Source organism: Vulpes lagopus, chromosome 1 (assembly GCF_018345385.1).
Source record: "Vulpes lagopus strain Blue_001 chromosome 1, ASM1834538v1, whole genome shotgun sequence".
Lineage (NCBI taxonomy): Eukaryota > Metazoa > Chordata > Mammalia > Carnivora > Canidae > Vulpes > Vulpes lagopus.
In genome coordinates this window covers 175,214,537-175,234,302 of record NC_054824.1, presented here as the reverse complement: position 1 = coordinate 175,234,302, position 19,766 = coordinate 175,214,537, and the positions used below count along the sequence as shown (strand labels likewise).

Genomic DNA, 19,766 nt, shown 5'->3' with positions numbered 1-19,766 from the left:
TTCTTTTTATTTTATTTTTTCTTCACTGTCCTTTTAAAATTATGACAGTCTGGGGCAGCCCTGGTGGCTCAGTGGTTTAGCACCGCCTTCCGTCTGGGGCCTGATCCTGGAGACCTGGGATGGAGTCCCACATCGGGCTCCCTGCATGGAGCCTGCTTCTCCCTCTGTCTGTATCTCTGCCCCTTTCTCTCTGTGTCTCTCATGAATAAATAAATAAAATCTTAAAAAAAAAAAAGAATAAAAATAAAAATAAAATTATGACAGTCTGTGCTAATAATTACAAAGTCACTCAAAAAGATAGAGTGGAAATAAATTAGATTTTTTTTTTTTTTTCATGAGAGACACACAGAGGCAGAGACAGAGGCAGAGAGAGAAGCAGGCTCCATGCAGGGAGGCTGATGCAGGACCCCATCCCAGGACTCCAGCATCACAACCTGGGCTGAAGGCAGGCGCCAAACTGCTGAGCCACCCAGGGATCCCAAAATGAGATAATTTAGGGATTATCAGTGTTACAAGCTTAAACATGAGGCTCCAGGCAAAAACCTCCCAGTAGGCCCTCCTTATTTTTGGCTAATTCCATAGCAAGCTCATGTCCAAAAACAATGACTTCTTTGGTGAGCACCCTTATAATACATGAACAACCTGAGTAGTATTTATACCTTGCATGTTAAAACTGGTGCAAATAACATTTCCCAAGTTAATAGTTTAATAAATACAGAGAACCATGCATTGCATATAAAAGCAGAAAGTGGGGGATCCCTGGGTGGCTCAGCGGTTTAGCACCTGCCTTTGGCCCAGGGTGTGATCCTGGAGTCCAGGGATCGAGTCCCGCATGGAGCCTGCTTCTCCCTCTGCCTGTGTCTCTGCCTCTCTCTCTCTCTCTCTCTCTGTGTCTCTCATTAATAAATAAATAAAATCTTTAAAAAAAAAAAGAAAAAGTAGAAAGTGTTAAAAGTCTAAAAAAAAGAAAAAAGAAAAGTGTTAAAATTCTGATGTCCTCTGTACAAGACCTTTCTGTGGATTGCTTCTGAAACCCAACTAATTTAAATGAATTGTATAAATGCTCACAACTTATGTGTGATACATTTAGAATTATAATCCCCTGGACAGCCCAGGTGGCTCAGTGGTTTAGCGCCACTTTCAGTCCAGGGCCTGATCCTGGAGTCCCGGGATTGAGTCCCATGTCAGGCTCCCTGCATGGAGCCTGCTTATCTCTTTGCCTCTCTGTGTGTGTGTGTGTGTGTGTCTCTCACTCATGAATAAATAAATAAAATCTTTTTTAAAAAATAGAATTATAATCCCCTGATTTCCATTTGAGCATTTTTTTCCAAATATCATAGTGCCTCCCAAGTTGATCTCTACATTAGTTTAACATTCTTCAAAAGCCATCCTTCGGATACTTCAAATCAAGAACTCTGAATTTGAGTGGATAGGCAGTAACTGAGGGAAGCAGTAGGGGAGTGAAGGGGTCTTGAGGCTCATATGGATGGACATCTTGACTATCTTTTTTGGCCATCATACATGTGAACTGCTTTCTTTAGAGAATCTCTCACTTTGTAGAAGTTGAAAATGCCAGACAGTCACTTTCCAGTCTTCTTTGCAACCAAGGCATTATATTATGGCCCACCCTCAATTTTGAATTATACTAGGGACAACGAAGAGGCCTGGACTGACTCGACTCCATTCCGGCAAGAGTGGCCAATATAGCAGCGAATTTGGAGTCCAACTTGGCAAGACTGGCAGTATCACTGCAGGGTCTATGCCCAGTGGCTGTGGCAATAAGTCTTTATGCGTCTAGTTCAGTGGCATGAATTTGATTTTTCAGTCCTGACTTTAGGAACTATCTGATAACCTTCAGTAAGTTCATTTCCTTAAATTTGCCAGATTTCGTTTCTGTTGCTTATATATATATTTTTAAGATTTTTATTTATTCATGAGACACACACACAGAGAGAGAGGCAGAAACACAGGCAGAGGGAGAAGCAGGATCCATGTAGGGAGCCTGACATGGGACTTGATCCCCGGTCTCCAGGATCATACCCTGGGCCGAAGGCAGCACTAAACCGCTGAGCCACTGGGACTGCCCCAAAATTTTTAAAAATAGAAAACTTTTCACTGGGTCGGATATTAGGATTAGCTAGATGTGTAACTCTTGCATGAATTGGATATATTTTTAAATGATTGGAAAAACATCAAAAGAATATTTTACAGCATATGAAAATTATATGAAATTCAGATTTCAATGTCCACAAAGGTTTCTTGGAAGACAGTTATGCTCCTCCATTTCCTGTGTCTGTGTTCATTCTACAGGGACAGAATTGCTTAGTTGCATCAGAGATCACATGGATGTAAAGACAGAGATACCTGTTAGCCTTATACGGAAAATGGTTTGCTGACCCGACCCCCGGCCTATACGTTTCAGAATGATGCTTGAGACCCAGGATTTCTTCTGGTCTGGAATTCAGCCCCTTAAAGAGGATCCTTTCAACCTGAATTTAACTGGAAGGCTCCCTCAGTCCCAGCCAGAGCGGCGGTTCTCATTCCTGGTTGCACAATCAGTATTGCCAGGGGAGCTTTTCATAAGTTCCCCTCACATTTGGCCCAACCCAGGTAATTTAAATGAGAATTGCTGGAACCGGGATCTAGGAAAATGAATTTTTGGAAAGCTCACTAGATGTTTCTGAGGTGCAGCCAAAGGTGAGAACCATGTGCAGGAAAATAGAGTGACTCCAAGAAAGGTGTTAAACTGCAATGCTTTTCAAATGTCAGTGTATATAAGTCAGCTAAGGGTCTTGTTAAAAAACAAATTCCAGGGGATCCCTGGGTGGCTCAGCGATTTAGCGCCTGCCTTTGGCCCAGGGCGCGATCCTGGAGTCCCGGGATCGATCAAGTCCCGCGTCGGGCTCCTTGAATGGAGCCTGCTTCTCCCTCCTCCTGTGTCTCTGCCTCTCTCTCTCTCTCTCTCTCTACATGTCTATCATGAATGAATGAATGATTGAATGAATGAATGAATGAATGAATCTTAAAAAAAAAAAAGACAGATTCCAGAGATGCCTGGTGGTTCAGCGGTTAAGTGCCTGCCTTCGGCTTGGGGCATGATCCTGGGGTCCTGGGATTGAGGTTCCCAGCATGGACCCTGTTTCTCCCTCTGCCTGTGTCTCTGCCTCTCTCTCTGTGTCTCTCATGAATAAATAAATAAATCTTAAAATATATATATATATATATTCCATTTCAGTAGAGCTGGAGTGAAACCAATGATGAGGTCCACAGCAAGGTGCCCCCCAAACATACCACTCTGCAATTTTTTTTTTTTAATTTGACAGAGAGCACAAGCAGGGGGACCGTAGACAGAGAGAGAAGCAGGCTCCCCCTGGAGCAGAGAGCCTGATGTGGGGCTTGATCCCAGGACCCCGGGATCATGACCTAAGCTAAAGGCAGATGCTTTACCAACTGAGCCACACAAATGCCCCTTATTTGGGTTATCTTCAATCAAAGTTACTTAAGAAGCAGTGGTACGAGCAGCTCAGGTGGCTCAGCAGTTTAGCGCCGCCTTCAGCCCAGGGCGTGATCCTGGAGTCCCAGGACCGAGTCCCACATCAGGCTCCCTGCATGGAGCCTGCTTCTGTCTCTGCCTCTCTCTCTCTCTCTGTGCCTCTCATGAATAAATAAATAAAATCTTTTAAAAAGAAGCAGTGGGGGGAAAAAAAAAGAAGCAGTGGTGCAAGGACACTCAGCCTCCTCTGTCCCCCTGCAAGCAAGAAATAAATCTCCCCTGTGAAACGTACCCTGCCCTGAGCCCCACAGCTGCCTCCCTCCCCCCCCCTTTTTGTATAATTTAATAAAGAAATGGTCGCTTTTCTGTTTAAAAAAAAAAAAAAGGTACCCTCCCGAATCAGGAGGTACAGATACATCTTTATCACCAGAAACAGGGACTTCACCTCCAAGAGGGCATACAAACATTTGTTTCTTCTTCACCACTTCAGTACCCCAAGCCTGGACTTTAAATTCCTCACAAATTTGTTTCTTTGTCTGAAAAGTATAAAAGTTTTGCTTTGGTCATTTCCTTTTTGGCCTCATGTTTTTGTGAGCTCCCACCTGAAATTAAATTTTTCTCTCTCCTGTTAATCTCTTACATCAATTTAGTTATTAACCAGCTAAAGAACCTACAAAGGAAGAAACGTTCCTCCCCTATACTTAAGATCACATATTTTTTAAAAAAACTCCCAGATATTGCTATGCTGCTGGTCCGTGAGTAGCAAGGCAGGGGCAAGGACTTCACTGAACGTACAGGGCATATCCTGTGACTTTTACTTTTGCCTGCTTAGTAATGAGTAGTTGCACAAGAGTTTTCTATTTTAGATATGGTAGTCAGTGAAGGCCTCTGAGGATGTGACCTGCTAGGTGAGTTGCTAGAGGGTGAGAAGGGGCCAGATGTGAGAAGAATGGGGAAAGAACTTCCCAGGCAGAGAGGAGCTGATGTAATGGCCCACAGGCAAGAGGGATTCACTTTGAATGACCTGTGTGACCACAGGGTGACAGAGGTGATGCTCTGTTTCCTTAATGGGAAAGATCACATTTAAAAAGGAGATGCCAGGGATCCCTGTGTGGCTCAGTGGTTTAGTGCCTGCCTTCAGTCCAGGGCATGATCCTGGAGACCTGGGATCGGGTCCCACGTCGGGCTCCCTGCATGGAGCCTGCTTCTCCCTCTGCCTGTGTCTCTGCCTCTCTCTCTCTCTCTCTCTCTCTCATGAGTAAATAAATAAAATATTTTTAAAAAATAAAAAATAAAAAGGAGATGACTTGGGATGCCTGGGTGGCTCAGTGGTTTAGCACCTGCCTTTGGCTCAGAGCGTGATCCCCGGGGTCCTGGGATCCAGTCCTATGTTGGGCTCCCTGTGGGGAGCCTGCTTCTCCTTCTGCCTATGTCTCTGCCTCTCTCTGTGTGTCTCCCATGAATAAATAAAATCTTTTTAAAATTTTTTTAGAAATAGGGACGCCTGGGTGGCTCAGCCGTTGAGTGTCTGCCTTCAGCTCAGGGCATGATCCAACAGTCCCAGGATCGAGTCCCGCATCGGGCTCCCTGCATGGAGCTTGCTTCTCCCTCTGCCTCTTCTCTGCCTCTCTCTCTCTCTCTCTCTCTCTCTCTCTCTCTCTCTGTGTCTCTCATTAATAAATAAAATATTTTTTAAATTTTTTCTTAATAAAAATAAAAAGGCGATGCCTCCATTCATCCTTATTGGATATATATCACCTTGAAATCAGTTCTTGAAATGGAAAATCAGAGGAATTGAGTCACCTGAGAAGGAAAGCCATTCACAGGAAGATGGGACACTGAGAGGAATAGTGGGACACAGGAATAGTGACAAGCTTAGCTCTGGTTCCTCCCTATCTCACACCTAGTTCATATTACACTGTAGTTATCGATGGTGATAGTTCTCTTCCTGGAGCAGATCCTCTATCTAAATTCTTTCAGGCAGTTAGGGAGAAGGTCAGGGTTTCTTCCTGAGTCTTTTAGGCCTTGATGGTTTTCAACTCAGAGTAACCTTACTCTACAGGCCAAAGTGGCACATCTTAGGACCCCTACATTCTGAACCCCTACGGCAGCTTCAGTAGCAATGGTGACCACGCTGAAATCATTCTGTAGTACCAGGAGTGCCATGGGAGGCCTTCCTGCATAAGCATTAGTGGCCTTGACTTGGAAACTCACCTGCAGACAGCCGTACAGGGAGCCAGAGCAGAGAAGGAGGAAAATGCTGGTCCCTACATGTTTATGAGGGAACAGGTGTGTCAACAGATATGAAACATTCCTGGGAGGGGGTAGAGGAAGTGGCTGGACTTATGATTCCAGGTAGAGTCAGAGTCCAAAATATATATGGTTGTGTGACATTTGAGTTTCTGGTTTTATCCCCGCCTGTTGTAGGGTGTATAGTGAAGGAGGATGTGGAAACACCAACTAGGGAAAGGGGCTGGGGAAGGGAAGGCTTCCAGGAGAAGGTGGCATTTAAACTAAAGCAAGCCAAATAAATAAATAAATAAATAAATAAATAATAAATAAATAAGATAAATAAATAAATAAATAAAATAAATAAATAAAATAAATAAATAAAATAAAATAAAGCAAGCCAAGTGAACGGAGGATAGCAGAACAAGGCGAAGAACCACCAATAGTTCCTTAAAACCTGGAAGGTAGGAGGGGATTACAGAGAAATGAGGCTAGAAGGGTGGTTAATTATATAGTATATCACCTGACACTCATTCACTATGTGTTGATTCCCCAGGAGTCATCCTAGATTGAACCCAAGGAATGATGTATCTAATACGTCTTCATTTGGGCTGCTCCGTGTTGGGAGAGAATTCTCCACAGAACTCCTGTTTCTGCATGTCTTGGGAGCAGAGGCACAGACAGGTTTTGTTCCAGACTATCTGTTCAAGGGTCATTATAGCCAAGGACCTTGGATGACAGAAATAATACTCTCACTGGAACAGAGAGCAGGTTTATTTATCACCCAGTATAATAAAGGTTGGGTTTCTTAAGCTCAGGGGTCCTCGGTGTCAGGCAAAACCTCTGTGGGTGTGGCATCTATCTGGACTGTTCCATATTGCCATGGGGGAGGGGTGGGGAGAGGGCAAGGGGGACCCCCCCTAAACACGGGGCTTGTGCTACTTGCTGTGCTCTGAATAATAAAGTCCTTGGCCTTAGAACCAAGAGTCTTTTGCCTTCTGTCAATGCTCATGAAGCTTGCCTTTTTGAGAAGCAAAAAATTAGTTTGGGGTCTGGCTTTTTTTTTTTTTTTTTAACATACCTTCAGAGTTAATGAATCTTACTGCACTTGTATAGCCCTAGCTAAGGTAGGGTTTTTGGCCAGTTGAATGATCCATAATCCTTTGATACGAAAATGCATTGGCTCATGAATCTGAGCTTTCTGCGGAGACAATGGGCAACTAAATACAAGGTGAATGTTTTACTGATATAAAGACAAATGCTTGGAGCCTGGGTGGCTCAGCAGTTGAGCATCTATCTGCCTTGGGCTCAGGGCATGATCCTGGTCCCAGAGCCCAGTCCCACATCGGGCTCCCTGCGTGGAGCCTGCTTCTCCCTCTGTCTGTGTCTCTGCCCCTCTCTGTGTGTCTCTCATGAATAAATAAATAAAATCTTTAAAAATCTAAAAATAAAAAAATAAAAACAAATGCCAAGACACCAGGCAGTGCTTGGCTTACCAAATGAAATCGGTTATGACCTCAGACTACCTACATTAGTTAAATTGGAAAATAGCTATCCAGGAAACAATGACACAGAGGTGATGGTAGCCAAATAGGGTTTGGCCACTAGAGGGTTCTAGCAATGCCCTCTCTGGGGATGGGCAGTGAAATAGATCAAAAGTATAGGCACCTTGTATTACCTTCTCAAGTATGTACTTCAAATTATCAGAATCGTAGCTTTAACAGAGTAAGTTAATACAATTAGGCAATAGAAGCAAGTGTTAACTATGAGAAACTTTAGCCTCTGACTTGCTTAGTAGGATTGGTCGACACATGCTACAAATTCCAGAAACAAACTATTTAAACATTCTAGGTTAAAAAATAATAATAAATTTAAAAAATAAACATTCTAGGTTAGGGGTGCCTGGCTGGCTCAGTCGGAAGAGCATGTGATTCTTGGTCAGATTTGTGGGTGTGAGCCTCATGTTGGATGTAGAGATTACTTAAATAAATAAACTTCAAAAAAATATTTTATTTTTTTAAAGATTTTATTTATTTATTCGTGAGAGATAGAGAGAGAGAGAGAGAGAGAGAGAGAGAGGGAGGCAGAGACACAGGCAGAGGGAGAAGCAGGCTCCATGCTGGGAGCCTGACGTGGGACTCGATCCTGCGTCTCCAGGATCAGGCCGTGGGCTGAAGGCAGTGCCAAACTGCTGAGCCACCAGGGCTGCTCCCCTCAAAAGATATTTTAGATTATAAAAGAGAATATGAGGGTGCCTGGGTATCTCAGTCAGTTAAGGGTTTGCTTTTGGCTCAAGTCATGATTCTGGGATCCAGTCCCACATCATTGGGCTTCCTGTTCAGCAGGGAGTTTGCTTCTCCTTTTGTACCTCCCCCTGCTCATGCTCTCTCTCTCTAATAAATAAAATCTTTAAAAAAAAAAAAAGATCATCACTGCAAAAGTGAACTTTTTGGTCATTCATCCTTGAAACTATCTTTAATCACTCAAAACCTTTCCAAGACATCTAAGTCTAAATAATGGGATGGAATGAATAAAGGTCTATTTTATATGACAATAAAATGTTTTCTTGGTGATCTAATGAATGATTCTTTTACTTCTTTCATAATTAATATTTGTCAATAAGACAGACATTGAAGAAGGATCAAAGAGATTATATTTCTGTGTGTCTCTGGAGATGCACTTTATCCAAATATGGCATTACCTGAAAAATAAAAAGTAAATAGTTGTTATATAATGTGTAATACATTTCATAGTTCTGGAATAACCCTGAGGGCAAGGAGGATGAGTACTGCTTCACAGATACAGAACGTAAGGCTTAGAAACGCTAAATGAGGGGATCCCTGGGTGGCTCAGAGGTTTAGCGCCTGCCTTTGGCCCAGGGCATGATCCTGGAGTCCCGGGATCAAGTCCCACATCAGGCTCCCTGCGTGGAGCCTGCTTCTCCCTCTGCCTGTGTCTCTGCCTCTCTCTGTGTCTCTCATGAATGAATAAATAAATAAAATCTTTAAAAAAAGAAAGAAAAAAACACTAAATGACTAAGCGTATGACCCTAGTCAATGGCAGAAGCAGAATGTGAACCCAGGTGCAATGGAGTGAATGTTTGTGTTCCCCCACCTCCCCAAATTCCTATGTTAAAACCCTAATCACAGTGTGTCCATGTCAAGAGCTGGGGGCCTTTGGGTGGTAAGTCATGAGGGTGGAGTCCTCATAAGTGGGATTAATACCCTTAGAAGAAGAGGCCAGAGAGGGATGCCTGGGTGGCTCAATGTTTGAGCATCTGCCTTCAGCTTGGGTCATGATCCCGGGGTCCTGGGAACAAGTCCCACTTCTCCCTCTGCCTAGGTCTCTGCCTCTGTGTCTCTCATGGATAAATAAAATCTTTAAAAAAATAAAAATTAGGGATCCCTGGGTGGCGCAGCAGTTTGGCGCCTGCCTTTGGCCCAGGGCGCGATCCTGGAGACCCGGGATCGAATCCCACGTCGGGCTCCCGGTGCACGGAGCCTGCTTCTCCCTCTGCCTGTGTCTCTGCCTCTCTCTCTCTCTCTCTCTCTCTATCATAAATAAATAAAAATTAAAAAAAAATAAAAATTAAAAAAAAAGAAAGAAAGAAAAGAGGAAAAGAAGAGGCCAGAGAGCTAGCTAGCTCTTTCTACCATGTGATGACACAGCAAGAAAACAGTTCTCTCTAAACCAGGCAGAGGGCATTCATCAAGAACCCAAACATGTCAGCACCCCAATCTCAGTCTTCCAGCATCCAGAACTATGAGAAATAAAGTTTGTTTATGCACCCCATCTGTTATAATTTGTTATAACATGCTGAACAATGACACCTGCATCTTCAGCTTTTAAGGCTAATATGTTTAAGTAAGTAAGACTGCTCCTCTTTTGGCCTCGACATCTCTAGGTGAAAGATTGAAAAAAGAGCTTAAAGACCTCTGGCTAAGAAAACTCATTCCCTGGTCTTCATATTACTATTGATTGAAGCAAAGACGAGTTCCCAGAATTCCAAGTGCTCTTAGCAAAGTCCCCAACCTTTTTCATCTTTAACACTAGTCCTCTCACCACCATTTGGGACCATTAAGACTAATCTCCTTCTCTTCCTTATTCCTGTTAGTTGACTATCTCAAGAAGCCAGGAGTTCTGAGAGAGACACAAACCGAGAAACAGACTCTAAACTATAGAGTCCTAGTATATGGTTACCAGAGGGGAGGTGGTGGGGGGGATGCATCAAATAGGTGATGGAGATTAAAGAGTATACTTATCATGGTCAAAATAATAATAAAACAAATAAAAATAATGGGGGAAAAAAAGAAGCCAGGAGTTCTGGATTGGCCCACATGCCCTAATGCTAACCACATAGCTCTATGAGCAGCAGGGCATTCTCTACCCAGAGCTTCTATTCACTCCCATCCTGCTGCTTTATGTTTCTCCAAAGCTCTTACCTTATAACTACCTATCTCTAACTATCAAGTGGATCCACTCTATCACTGTATTGCCAAGCCCAAACAGTGCCTGGCAGAAAGCAGATACTCACTAAAATTTGCGGAAAGAATTGTGTTTCTTCCTCTAACATAGGTATGTACAAAGGAAAAGAGTAAAGTACTTTCTAATCCTTACTGTATATACCCAGCCAAATGTACCTTCTTATTATCCTCCTCCATTCCTGAAGAACCTGGACAGCAACAAACATGCCATGAGAAACTCTAAGTTTGGGAGCCATCGCCCAAGGGCACACCTATTGGTTTCAAGAATAAGGTAAGATTTACCATGACTCCAGGAAAAATACATTCTATGTCTCAATATCTATTCAATCAGATGGGTATTTTCTGAGTGCTTTATCAATCCCAAACACCATTCTAGGAATGGAATGGAAACAGCAATGAAGAAACCAATACTGGGATCCCTGCATGGCTCAGTGGTTGGCCATCTGCCTTTGGCTCAGGGCATGATTCCCAGTCTGGGGATGGAATCCCTCATCGGGCTCCCTGCAAGGGGCCTGCTTCTCCCTCTATGTCTCTGCTTCTCTCTCTGTGTCTCTCATGAATAAATAAAACCTTTAAAAGAAATGTTTTTTGAAAAGAAAAAAGAAAAGAAACCAATACCATCAAGGAGCTAAATTAGGGAGTAACAAATATCATTGAAGAAAAGGACACCAGGTGTGGTGTTGCAAGATATTGGGAAGTTCTATTTATTTAGGGTGATTTTTTTTAAAGATTTTATTTATTCATGAGAGACACAGAGAGAGAGAGAGACAGAGACATAGACAGAGGGAGAAGCAGGCTCCCTGTGGGGAGCCCGATGAGGGACTCAGTCCCAGGACCCGTGGGATCACTCCCTGAGCCAAAGGCAGACGCTCAACCACTGAGCCACCCAGGCATCCCTATATAGTGTGATTTCTGATTAATTGGTTTTTGAACAAGATCTGAATAAAGTGAGGGAAGTAGAGTTCCAGACAGGGGAACAGCATGTGCCAAGTCCCTAATGTGGGAACAGGAGTGCTGTGTCCCAGGAACAGGAAGAAAGCCAAGGTGGTTAAATGAAATGAGTCCAGGGAGAGTGGAGAGATAAGCAGGGACTTGTTCATGAAGAGCCTTTAAGCACAGGATAAGGCGTGTGAATTTTACTTAAGTGTGGTATGAGACCATAGGCCAGTTTTGACTAATGAATGATGTATCTAATGTAGGTTTTATAAAGATCACTTAGGAGGTCATGTAAAGAAATAAATTTGAGAGGCATCAAGAACGGAGGCTGGAGGGCAAACGGCAGGCCCATGCTATCCTTTAGGAAAGAGATGAGTATGGATTGAAACAGGGTGGCAGCTGTGGTCAGATTCAGAGACTGATTTTGAGGGAGCAGTTGACAGGACTTGCCGACCAACCGGATGTAGGACGTGAGACAAAGAAGAGAACCAGAGTTACTCGTAGATTTTTGACCATTTTCCAAAATGAAAAGGCAGGGGTGAGTATTTATGTTTAGGATTAAAGGGTAGGAATTCTTTTTAGGCAATGGGTTAACATCAAGTAGAGGTGGTAGTCTGATACCTGCAGTCTGAGGGATATATAAAACTTCTCAGAAGAAAGGTCAGGGCCAGAAATAGCAATGTGGAAGTTATCAAAATAGAGATGAGATTCTTCAAGCCCTGTAAGATTGAAGACCAGCAATCTGTCTCGTTGGGATCACCTAAAAACTAAGCGTAGATGAAGAGAAATGGGCCATCTTATAGAAAGAGGATATTATTTTACAGTTAATGATGTTTATCATTCAAATCAATACATATTTGTCAATGGTTTACAGGAGTAATATGTTCATCAAATTTTATTTTTTAAAAGATTTTATTTATTTATTTATTTATTTATTTATTTATTTATTTATTTATTTATGAGAGACACAGAGACACAGGCCGAGGGAGAAGCAGGCTCCCTGCAAGGAGACTTTTTTTTTTTTTTTAATTTATTTATGATAGTCACAGAGAGAGAGAGAGAGGCAGAGACATAGGCAGAGGGAGAAGCAGGCTCCATGCACCGGGAGCCCGATCCGGGGTCTCCAGGATCACACCCTGGGCCAAAGGCAGGCGCTAAACCGCTGCGCCACCCAGGGATCCCCCTGCAAGGAGACTGATATGGGACTCGATCCTGGATCCCAGGATCACACCCTGGGTCAAAGGCAGATGCTCAACCGCTGAGCCACCCAGGCACCCCAACTTTCACTGCTTTTAAGTCAATTTCTCCCAAAAAGATAGTTTTCCAGGAACAAAACCAATTTTTACCTCTATCTATCTCTCAATTGATATAAACTCAGGACAAAATACTTTCTAAAAAATGCTTTCTAAAAGTATTTAGAAAAAAAAAAAAACTCAAAAAAATGTCAGCACCCTTCTCTATACCCACATGCTTTCTACTTGTGAAAATAATAATAAGCTCCCAATATCTCTTATTTATCCTTGATTAAAATTAAAGTTGAAATCAAAGACCTTAGAGATTAATGAGAAAACCATGGGAAAACATTCTAATAAGCTTTTGGGAATACACAGCACTGTGTCAATAATTACCTACCACTTGTTCAAACAAATGGTTCTCAAGGTTTTTGGTCTCAAGGTCCATTATATTCTTGAGAATTATTAAAGACCCTATCACAGTTTTGTTCATTGTTATATCTTTCAATATTTATCACATTAGAAATTTAAATGGAGGGGCACCTGGGTGGCTCAGTGGTTGAACATCTGCCTTTGGCTCAGGTTGTGATCCCAGGGTCCTAGGATCAAGTCTTGCATCGGGCTCCCCATGGGGGAGGCTGCTTCCCCCTCTGCCTATGTCTCTGCCTCTCTCTCTGTCTCTCATGAATAAATAAATAAAATTTTTAAAAAATTAAATGGAGAAAAAATTTAAAGCTCAAGAATACAAGTCCACATTCCATCTAATGGTCAGAAGAATGATGCAATTGCATGTCATATAGCTTTTGGAAAGCTCCATTGTACTCCCATGAGAGTAAAAAAGGTAAGTAATATCTGAGCATCATTATGAAAATAGCTTTGACCCTGTGGGTCCCTGAAACAGACCTGAATGCACAGGGGGTCTCCAGACTACCCTTTGAGAACTACTAATTTTTTAGACTAAAATAGAAAAAGCATGTATTTACATGCTAACTACTGTAACATTTAAATCAGGTTTATGCTTATTCTGTATCTTGTCATCATAAAGTTGAATGTGTGTTTGAGTCTATTTACTTAAGAGAAACAAAGAGCTTTTCTGCAATATTCAAAGGTTTGTTTTGGGACACCTGGGTGGCTCAGTGGTTGAGCATCTGCCTTCAGCTCAGGGCATGATCCCAGCATCCTGGGGATCAAGTCTCCCACCCCCAGTCGGAATTCCCACAGGGAACCTCCTTGTCCCTCTGCCTATGTGTGCCTCTCTCCCTGTCTCACATAAATAAATAAAATCTTTTAAAAAATTGTTTAAAAAAATAAAGGTTTGGGGATCCCTGGGTGGCTCAGCGGTTTAGAGCCTGCCTTCAGCCCAGGGCCTGATCCTGGAGACCCGGGATCAAGTCCCACGTCAGGCTCCTTGCATGGAGCCTGCTTCTCCCTCTGCCTGTGTCTCTGCCTCTCTCTCTCTCTCTCTCTCTCTCTCTCTGTGTGTGTGTGTTTCTATGAATAAATAAATTTTTAAAATCTTTAAAAAAAAAACTTAAAAAAAAAAAAACCTATCAAAAGAGCATCTGTTTGAACGGATAAACTTTAAAAAAATAAAATAAAAAAAAGAAAGGTTTGTTTGAATGTTCCAGAATTGTTGGTTTATAACCTTGACGTCCTTAATGTTGGCTATTGAAATTACATTTGTTAGACTCTGTTTTGTAGAAAACCATGTGTATTCACAAAATGGTAAACTATGTTTGTCATATAAGGTGGATATTAGTCTCCACCATTAAACTTGTGAGGACTAACCTACTAGTGGTTAACTAGTGTGGCTTAACTCATCTGGTTCCAAGTAATTCAAGCAGAATAAAAGATTATCCAAATCCACTTAGAGCACTAAAGCGATTCTTCCTTGTAATGAGTTATGTTTTGAGTAAAATAAACACATGGCTATTACAGATTAACTTTCCAACACTGTGGAGAATCTGTTTCCCATGCCACACTGTATCACCTCTCTGTATCACTTACTAAGATCATGGGTCAAATGGAAAGTCACAACCACCTCATCAAAGAAGTTAAATCTCCAAAACAGTGATTCTTTTCTTTCTGATCTAACTTAATCATGCTGTTTTTATTTAATATAATTACACTCTTTTTTTTTTCCAAATATATAACAAAATACCATCAGTTGCTTGTCTTGACTTAGAAACAAGTATTCAAGGATGCCTGGGTAGCTCAGCAGCTAAAGCATCTGCCTTTGGCTCAGGGCCTGATCCTGGAGTCCAGGGATCAAGTCCCACATCAGGTTCCCTGTGTAGACCCTGCTTCTTCCTCTGCCTATGTCTCTGCCTCTCTCTGTGTCTTTCATGAATAAATAAATAAAATCTTAAAAAAAAAAGAAAAGAAAAGAAACAAGTATTCACAATCAAGAGTAGTTATTCTTTCTCTTCTCCCTCCTGCAAAATAATGTCACCACCACCACAAACCCCTATGCCAACCTCCTTCCACATTTTATAATTGTTACTCAGGGCTTCTTGTTTGATATTTGTCATCAAAATCACTTCTATTGAATCTCAATTTTGTACGTGAAATTTTTGCAGAGGCAACAGAAATTGGTGAGATAGGAAGTCTCTGGAGGGTTTTTGTTTTTTTGTCTATTATAAGTATCTATATAAACTTTTCTCAAATGATGGTTCTCAGGCTCTCCTTAGTCTGCTGAAAATGCAGATTCTGAGACCTAAAGGAGAGCCTACTGAATGAACCTGGAATTGAAGCTTGGGATTCTCTAAGCATAAGAAACTGAGAATCTGGTCTGTTGTAGATCTTACATCACCTGACCTCATTGATTGATGCTTTTTACTTCAGACAGATTTCCTTTAAACTATCCCAGAGTGATACTTACTGAAACTCTCTCAACCCCAGAAACTCTCCTCAAGTTTACTTATAAATACCTCCTGTCAATTGGGTGGGAATCCTACTATAACAGCTTACTTTTTGCAGGAAAGTGCTTTTTCTCTGGGTGAGCAAGGAGACTCCGTTTAATCCACGAGCTCCTGCCACTGTCAGGAACAGATTCTTTAATTTGAGTGTGAGTAGAGGACTGATAGGCGGTGCTGAAATGCCTCTTTTGAACTCTCAGTGAGCTAACTTGATTGCTTCTTTCCACAAAGCAGTTGGATTCACGCTTTTCATTTATTTCTTCCAGGAGACGTTGTCTGCCTTCTTTAAGCTTTTCAATTATTTCACTGGTCCTGTTTGTAGAAGTCATTGTGCTGGCAAAGGAATCATCAAATGATTCCTGCTGTCCTGCAAACAAATGACAAAGTACCATCAGTGGCTGCTTAACCTTGAAGTCAGTATTATAGTCCACTCCTCTTTCCCCTCCTGTAAAATGCCACCACCACCACTGTGCCCCTCACCCCACATCTCATTCCATTTTTATCATTGTTTCCAAAGCTCTTTTTGTATTTCGATGTTTCTTCAGGAAATAAAGATCAGAAAAAGAAGATTTGAATAAGAATATATTTTGTCAAAAAAAAAAGAATATATTTTGTCTTTGAAAGAATACAGTGTATTCATTCTTGATTTTAGGGACTCTCATTGTTTCTTTTCATTCTAAAATAATATATATTCATTGTAGAAAATTAAGAAAATGCAGGAAAGCATCAGGTAGGAGATGCCTGGGTGGCTCAGTGGTTTAGCGTCACCTTCAGCCCAGGGTGTGATCCTGGAGTCCCGGGATCGGGTCCCACATCGGGCTCCCTGCATGGAGCCTGCTTCTCCCTCTGCCGGTGTCTCTGCCTCTCTCTGTGTGTGTCTCTCACGAATAAATTAATAGAATCTTTAAAAACAAAAAACAATCTCACATTAACATTTTATATAGATGAACAGAGCTTTCTTTTAAGTGACTATGGTGGACTAGATTATTCATTCAGACATAGCTCCCAGTGAAAACTACTAAAAATTCTGGGGAAATTTTTAAGTTTGTTCATGAAATGATAAGAGAGTTAGAAAATATCAAGTCCAAAATGAAAGAAAGCAAGAACAAGGACAAAGAGAGGTAGACACAATCTGTGCTTGCCTGAGGACATTTTCTGATCCTGGAGGTTAGAGAAGTCATTCTGCTAGCCTACCCTACAAGGGACAGAAAAATCAAAGCCCAAAGCTATGCACCAGTGGAGAGCCTAAAACAACCTTTTCCATATTAAGTTGGCTTCCAAAAGGTTACGCCCTCAGGGTGAGAATGGATAAGAAATAAATTCACATTCCATCACCAACTTGCCGGAAGAATGTTTCTTTAGCACTAAGCATAGCTCTGGGGGAAAATCCCTCCATGAAAAGTTTTAAGTGCTTCCTGACTCTCACATGTATTTCCAGCCCAAATTCACAACTAGAGCAGTTACAAGAAATGTCAAGCTGAAAAACAAGAATGGTGCAAGAAACACCAAGCTGAGAAGCACAGGTGGTGGCATGAATTTAGCTGAAGGGGTTCCAGGCTAGGATGACACCCAAGTGATTGACAGAAGGAAACTCAACTCTTTTCTGGAAGAACTCCATCGTAGGCTTCTGGGAATTCCCAGCAGTACTTTTTCAAAGATAACAAATAGCACATAGCCAACGATAATCAATCAAGCACAAAGGTAGATGAGGCATCGTAAAGTGAGAACAGCAGCAACAAAACCATGAAATCTACTACGTGAGAAGCCTGGTATGAATTATAGAACAAAGACACATACTACACTTATTTTTTTATTTTTATTTTTTTACATACTACACTTAAAGAAACGAGAAAACAGTTTGCAGCTATCTTCAAGAAACAAGAAGCCAAAGAGAACTTCTAGAAATGAAAGTTATTCAATAATATTTAAATGTAGGTTTAGCAGCAGATGTGGATTCAGATGAAGAGATATTTAGAGGACTAGGGGATAAATCAGAGGTAATTATCCTGAATGCAGCACAGAAGGACAAAAAAGACAAAAAGTATGAAAAAGTTAAATTTGTGGAGGACACAGTGAGGTCACACCTACATGAAATGGGAAATCCAGAGGACAAAAATGAAGCAGAGACAAGATTTAAAAAGATGTTTGGGAAATATCCAGAATTGATAAATGATACTATTCCATAAACTCAAGAAGCTCAAAGAATAGCAGTCAAGATTTTTTATTTTAAGATTTTATTTATTTATTCATGAGGGACACAAAGTGAAGAGGCAGAGACATAGGTAGAGAGAGAAGCAGGTTCCCTGCGGGGAGCCCAACATGGGACTTGATCTCAGGACCCCAGGGACCATGACCTGAGCCAAGGGCAGGCACTCAACCACTGAGCCACCCAGGTGCCCAAGATTTTTTTTAATCCACACTTAGGGGCACCTGGGTGACAGTCTGTGACACGTCTGCCTTTGGCTCAGGATCCCCAGGTCCTGGGATGGAGCCCCACATTAGGATCTCTGCTCAGGGGGAGTCTGAGCTACCTCTTCCACTGCTTATGTTCTCTCTTGCTATCTCTCTCTCTCTCTCTCTCTCTCTCTCTTCTACCTCTCAAATAAATAGAAATAAAATCTTAAAAAAAATAAAATTTCAAGATGGCAATAGCAGAGCATTAAGCCAAGTGCAGGGTCCCTTTTGAGCATGGGGTCCCTGTGTTAGTGCAGAAGTCGCGTGTCTATGACTCTGTGTATGACATAACAACAGGATGATTTCTGGTTAATTCACCCAGTTTTACGGTTTTTTAAATGAAGATAAGTAATGCGGATAACCTATGGCTTTTTTTTTTTTTAAAGATTTTATTTATTTATTCATGAGAGACAGAGGGAGAGGCAGAGACACAGGCAGAAGGAGAAGCAGGCTCCATGCAGGAAACCTGCCCATTGTGGCACTAGGCCATGGGAATCCCGGATCACGCCCTGAGCCAAAGGCAGACACCCAACTGCTGAGCCACTCAGGTGGCCCTAACCTATGGCTTTTTAAAGGGATTTGAGTGGCCCCTGGCTGTGTCAGTTGATGGAACACACGACTCTTGATCTCAGGGTTATGGATTCAAGCCCCATGTTGGGTGTAGAGACTACCTAAAAATAAAATAAAATCTTAAAAACGACAACAACAACAACAACAACAACAACAACAACAAAAATAAAGGGCTTTGAAGGTAGCTCCAGTGGCTCAGCGCTTTAGCGCCGCCTTCAGCCCAGGGCGTGATCCTGGAGACCCGGGATTGAGTCCCATGTCGGGCTCCCTGCATGGAGCCTGCTTCTCCCTCTGCCTGTGTCTCTGCCTCTCTCTCTCTGTATCTCTCATGAATAAATAAATAAAATCTTATAAATAAATAAATAAATAACTTTGAAAATATTAAGCATATATGTAGAGAACATCCTTATTATTAATGGATTTCATATTTGCAAATTTGCCTACTCATAAAAATTTGTTATCTCAAAATCAATACACGTGGCATTTTCATCATCATTCCCAGAAATTCACAGAACTGCAAAAATTTGAGTCTCCTTGATTTGCATATTCCCAGCTAAGGTCAAACAAAGGGACACTTTGCCTTCTTGCTCTAGCCCTCATACTATAAACAAGTGTCTTTTTCCTGATCTATTTAGTGTCTTTTTCTTAGGTTGCCCCCCAAGTACAGCGCTAAAGGGTTTTCTAGTGCTCCTACACAGCAAGGCCGCTGTATTGTGCCTTACATGCCTTAGATAAGCTTTCTTCAGGCTTGAGTTATGTTATACTGCTTTAAGTTGTGAGTTCAATTGTTTTTTAAAGATTTTATTTAGGGTAGCCCTGGTTTCTCAGTGGTTAGTGCCTGCCTTCAGCCCAGGGCATGATCCTGGAGACCCAGGATCGAGTCCCTCGTCGGGCTCCCTGAGTGGAGCCTGCTTCTCCCTCTGCCTGTGTCTCTTCCTCTCTCTGTGTCTCTCATGGGAGACACAGAGAGAGAGAGAGAGACAGAGACAGAGACAGAGACAGAGACAGAGACAGAGAGGGAGAAGCAGGCTTCCTGCAGGGAGCCCCATGTGGGACTCTATCCTGGGACCCCAGGATCATGCCCAGGGCAAAGGTAGCCAGCTGCTCAACTGCTGACGCACCTAGGCATCCCTGGGAATTCAATGTTAATGAATCAACAGTAAATATTAAATAATGTGCCTCTAGGGACACCTGGGTGGATCAGTGGTTAAGCATCTGCCTTTGGCACAGGGCCTGATCCTGGGGTCCAGGATCCAGTCCAACATCAAGCTCCCTGCAGAGTCTACCTCTCCCTCTGCCTATGTCTCTGCCTCTCTCTATGTGTCTCTTATGAATAAATAAATTAAAAAAAATAATAACGTGCCTCTACACAAATAGATACATAAAATAAAGTTACATATCATTGTGACAAAAATGTTATGACCAGAGGCTCACAAGAACCTAACCCTGT

The 19,766-nt window shown here is 42.0% G+C and overlaps 1 protein-coding gene across 1 annotated transcript; it reads right to left on the bottom strand.

Annotated features, from left to right (window-relative positions):
• Positions 1-8,403: 8,403 nt before the first annotated feature.
• SPATA45 (spermatogenesis associated 45) lies at positions 8,404-15,621 on the bottom strand. Its single transcript, XM_041750381.1, has 2 exons — positions 15,345-15,621; positions 8,404-8,423 (listed from the first exon to the last, which is right to left on the bottom strand). Exons 1-2 carry the CDS (start codon positions 15,619-15,621, stop codon positions 8,404-8,406), a joined length of 297 nt encoding a protein of 98 aa, XP_041606315.1.
• Positions 15,622-19,766: the final 4,145 nt, after the last annotated feature.

Bases quoted from the DNA above. Each gene is read 5' to 3' on its own strand.
- SPATA45 (XM_041750381.1), bottom strand. From the start codon at position 15,621: ATGACTTCTACAAACAGGACCAGTGAAATAATTGAAAAGCTTAAAGAA. The intron at 8,424-15,344 runs GTAAGCTGTTAT...TTTATTTTTCAG, and splicing joins AAAGCACTTTCCTGCAAAAA to GTAATGCCATATTTGGATAA.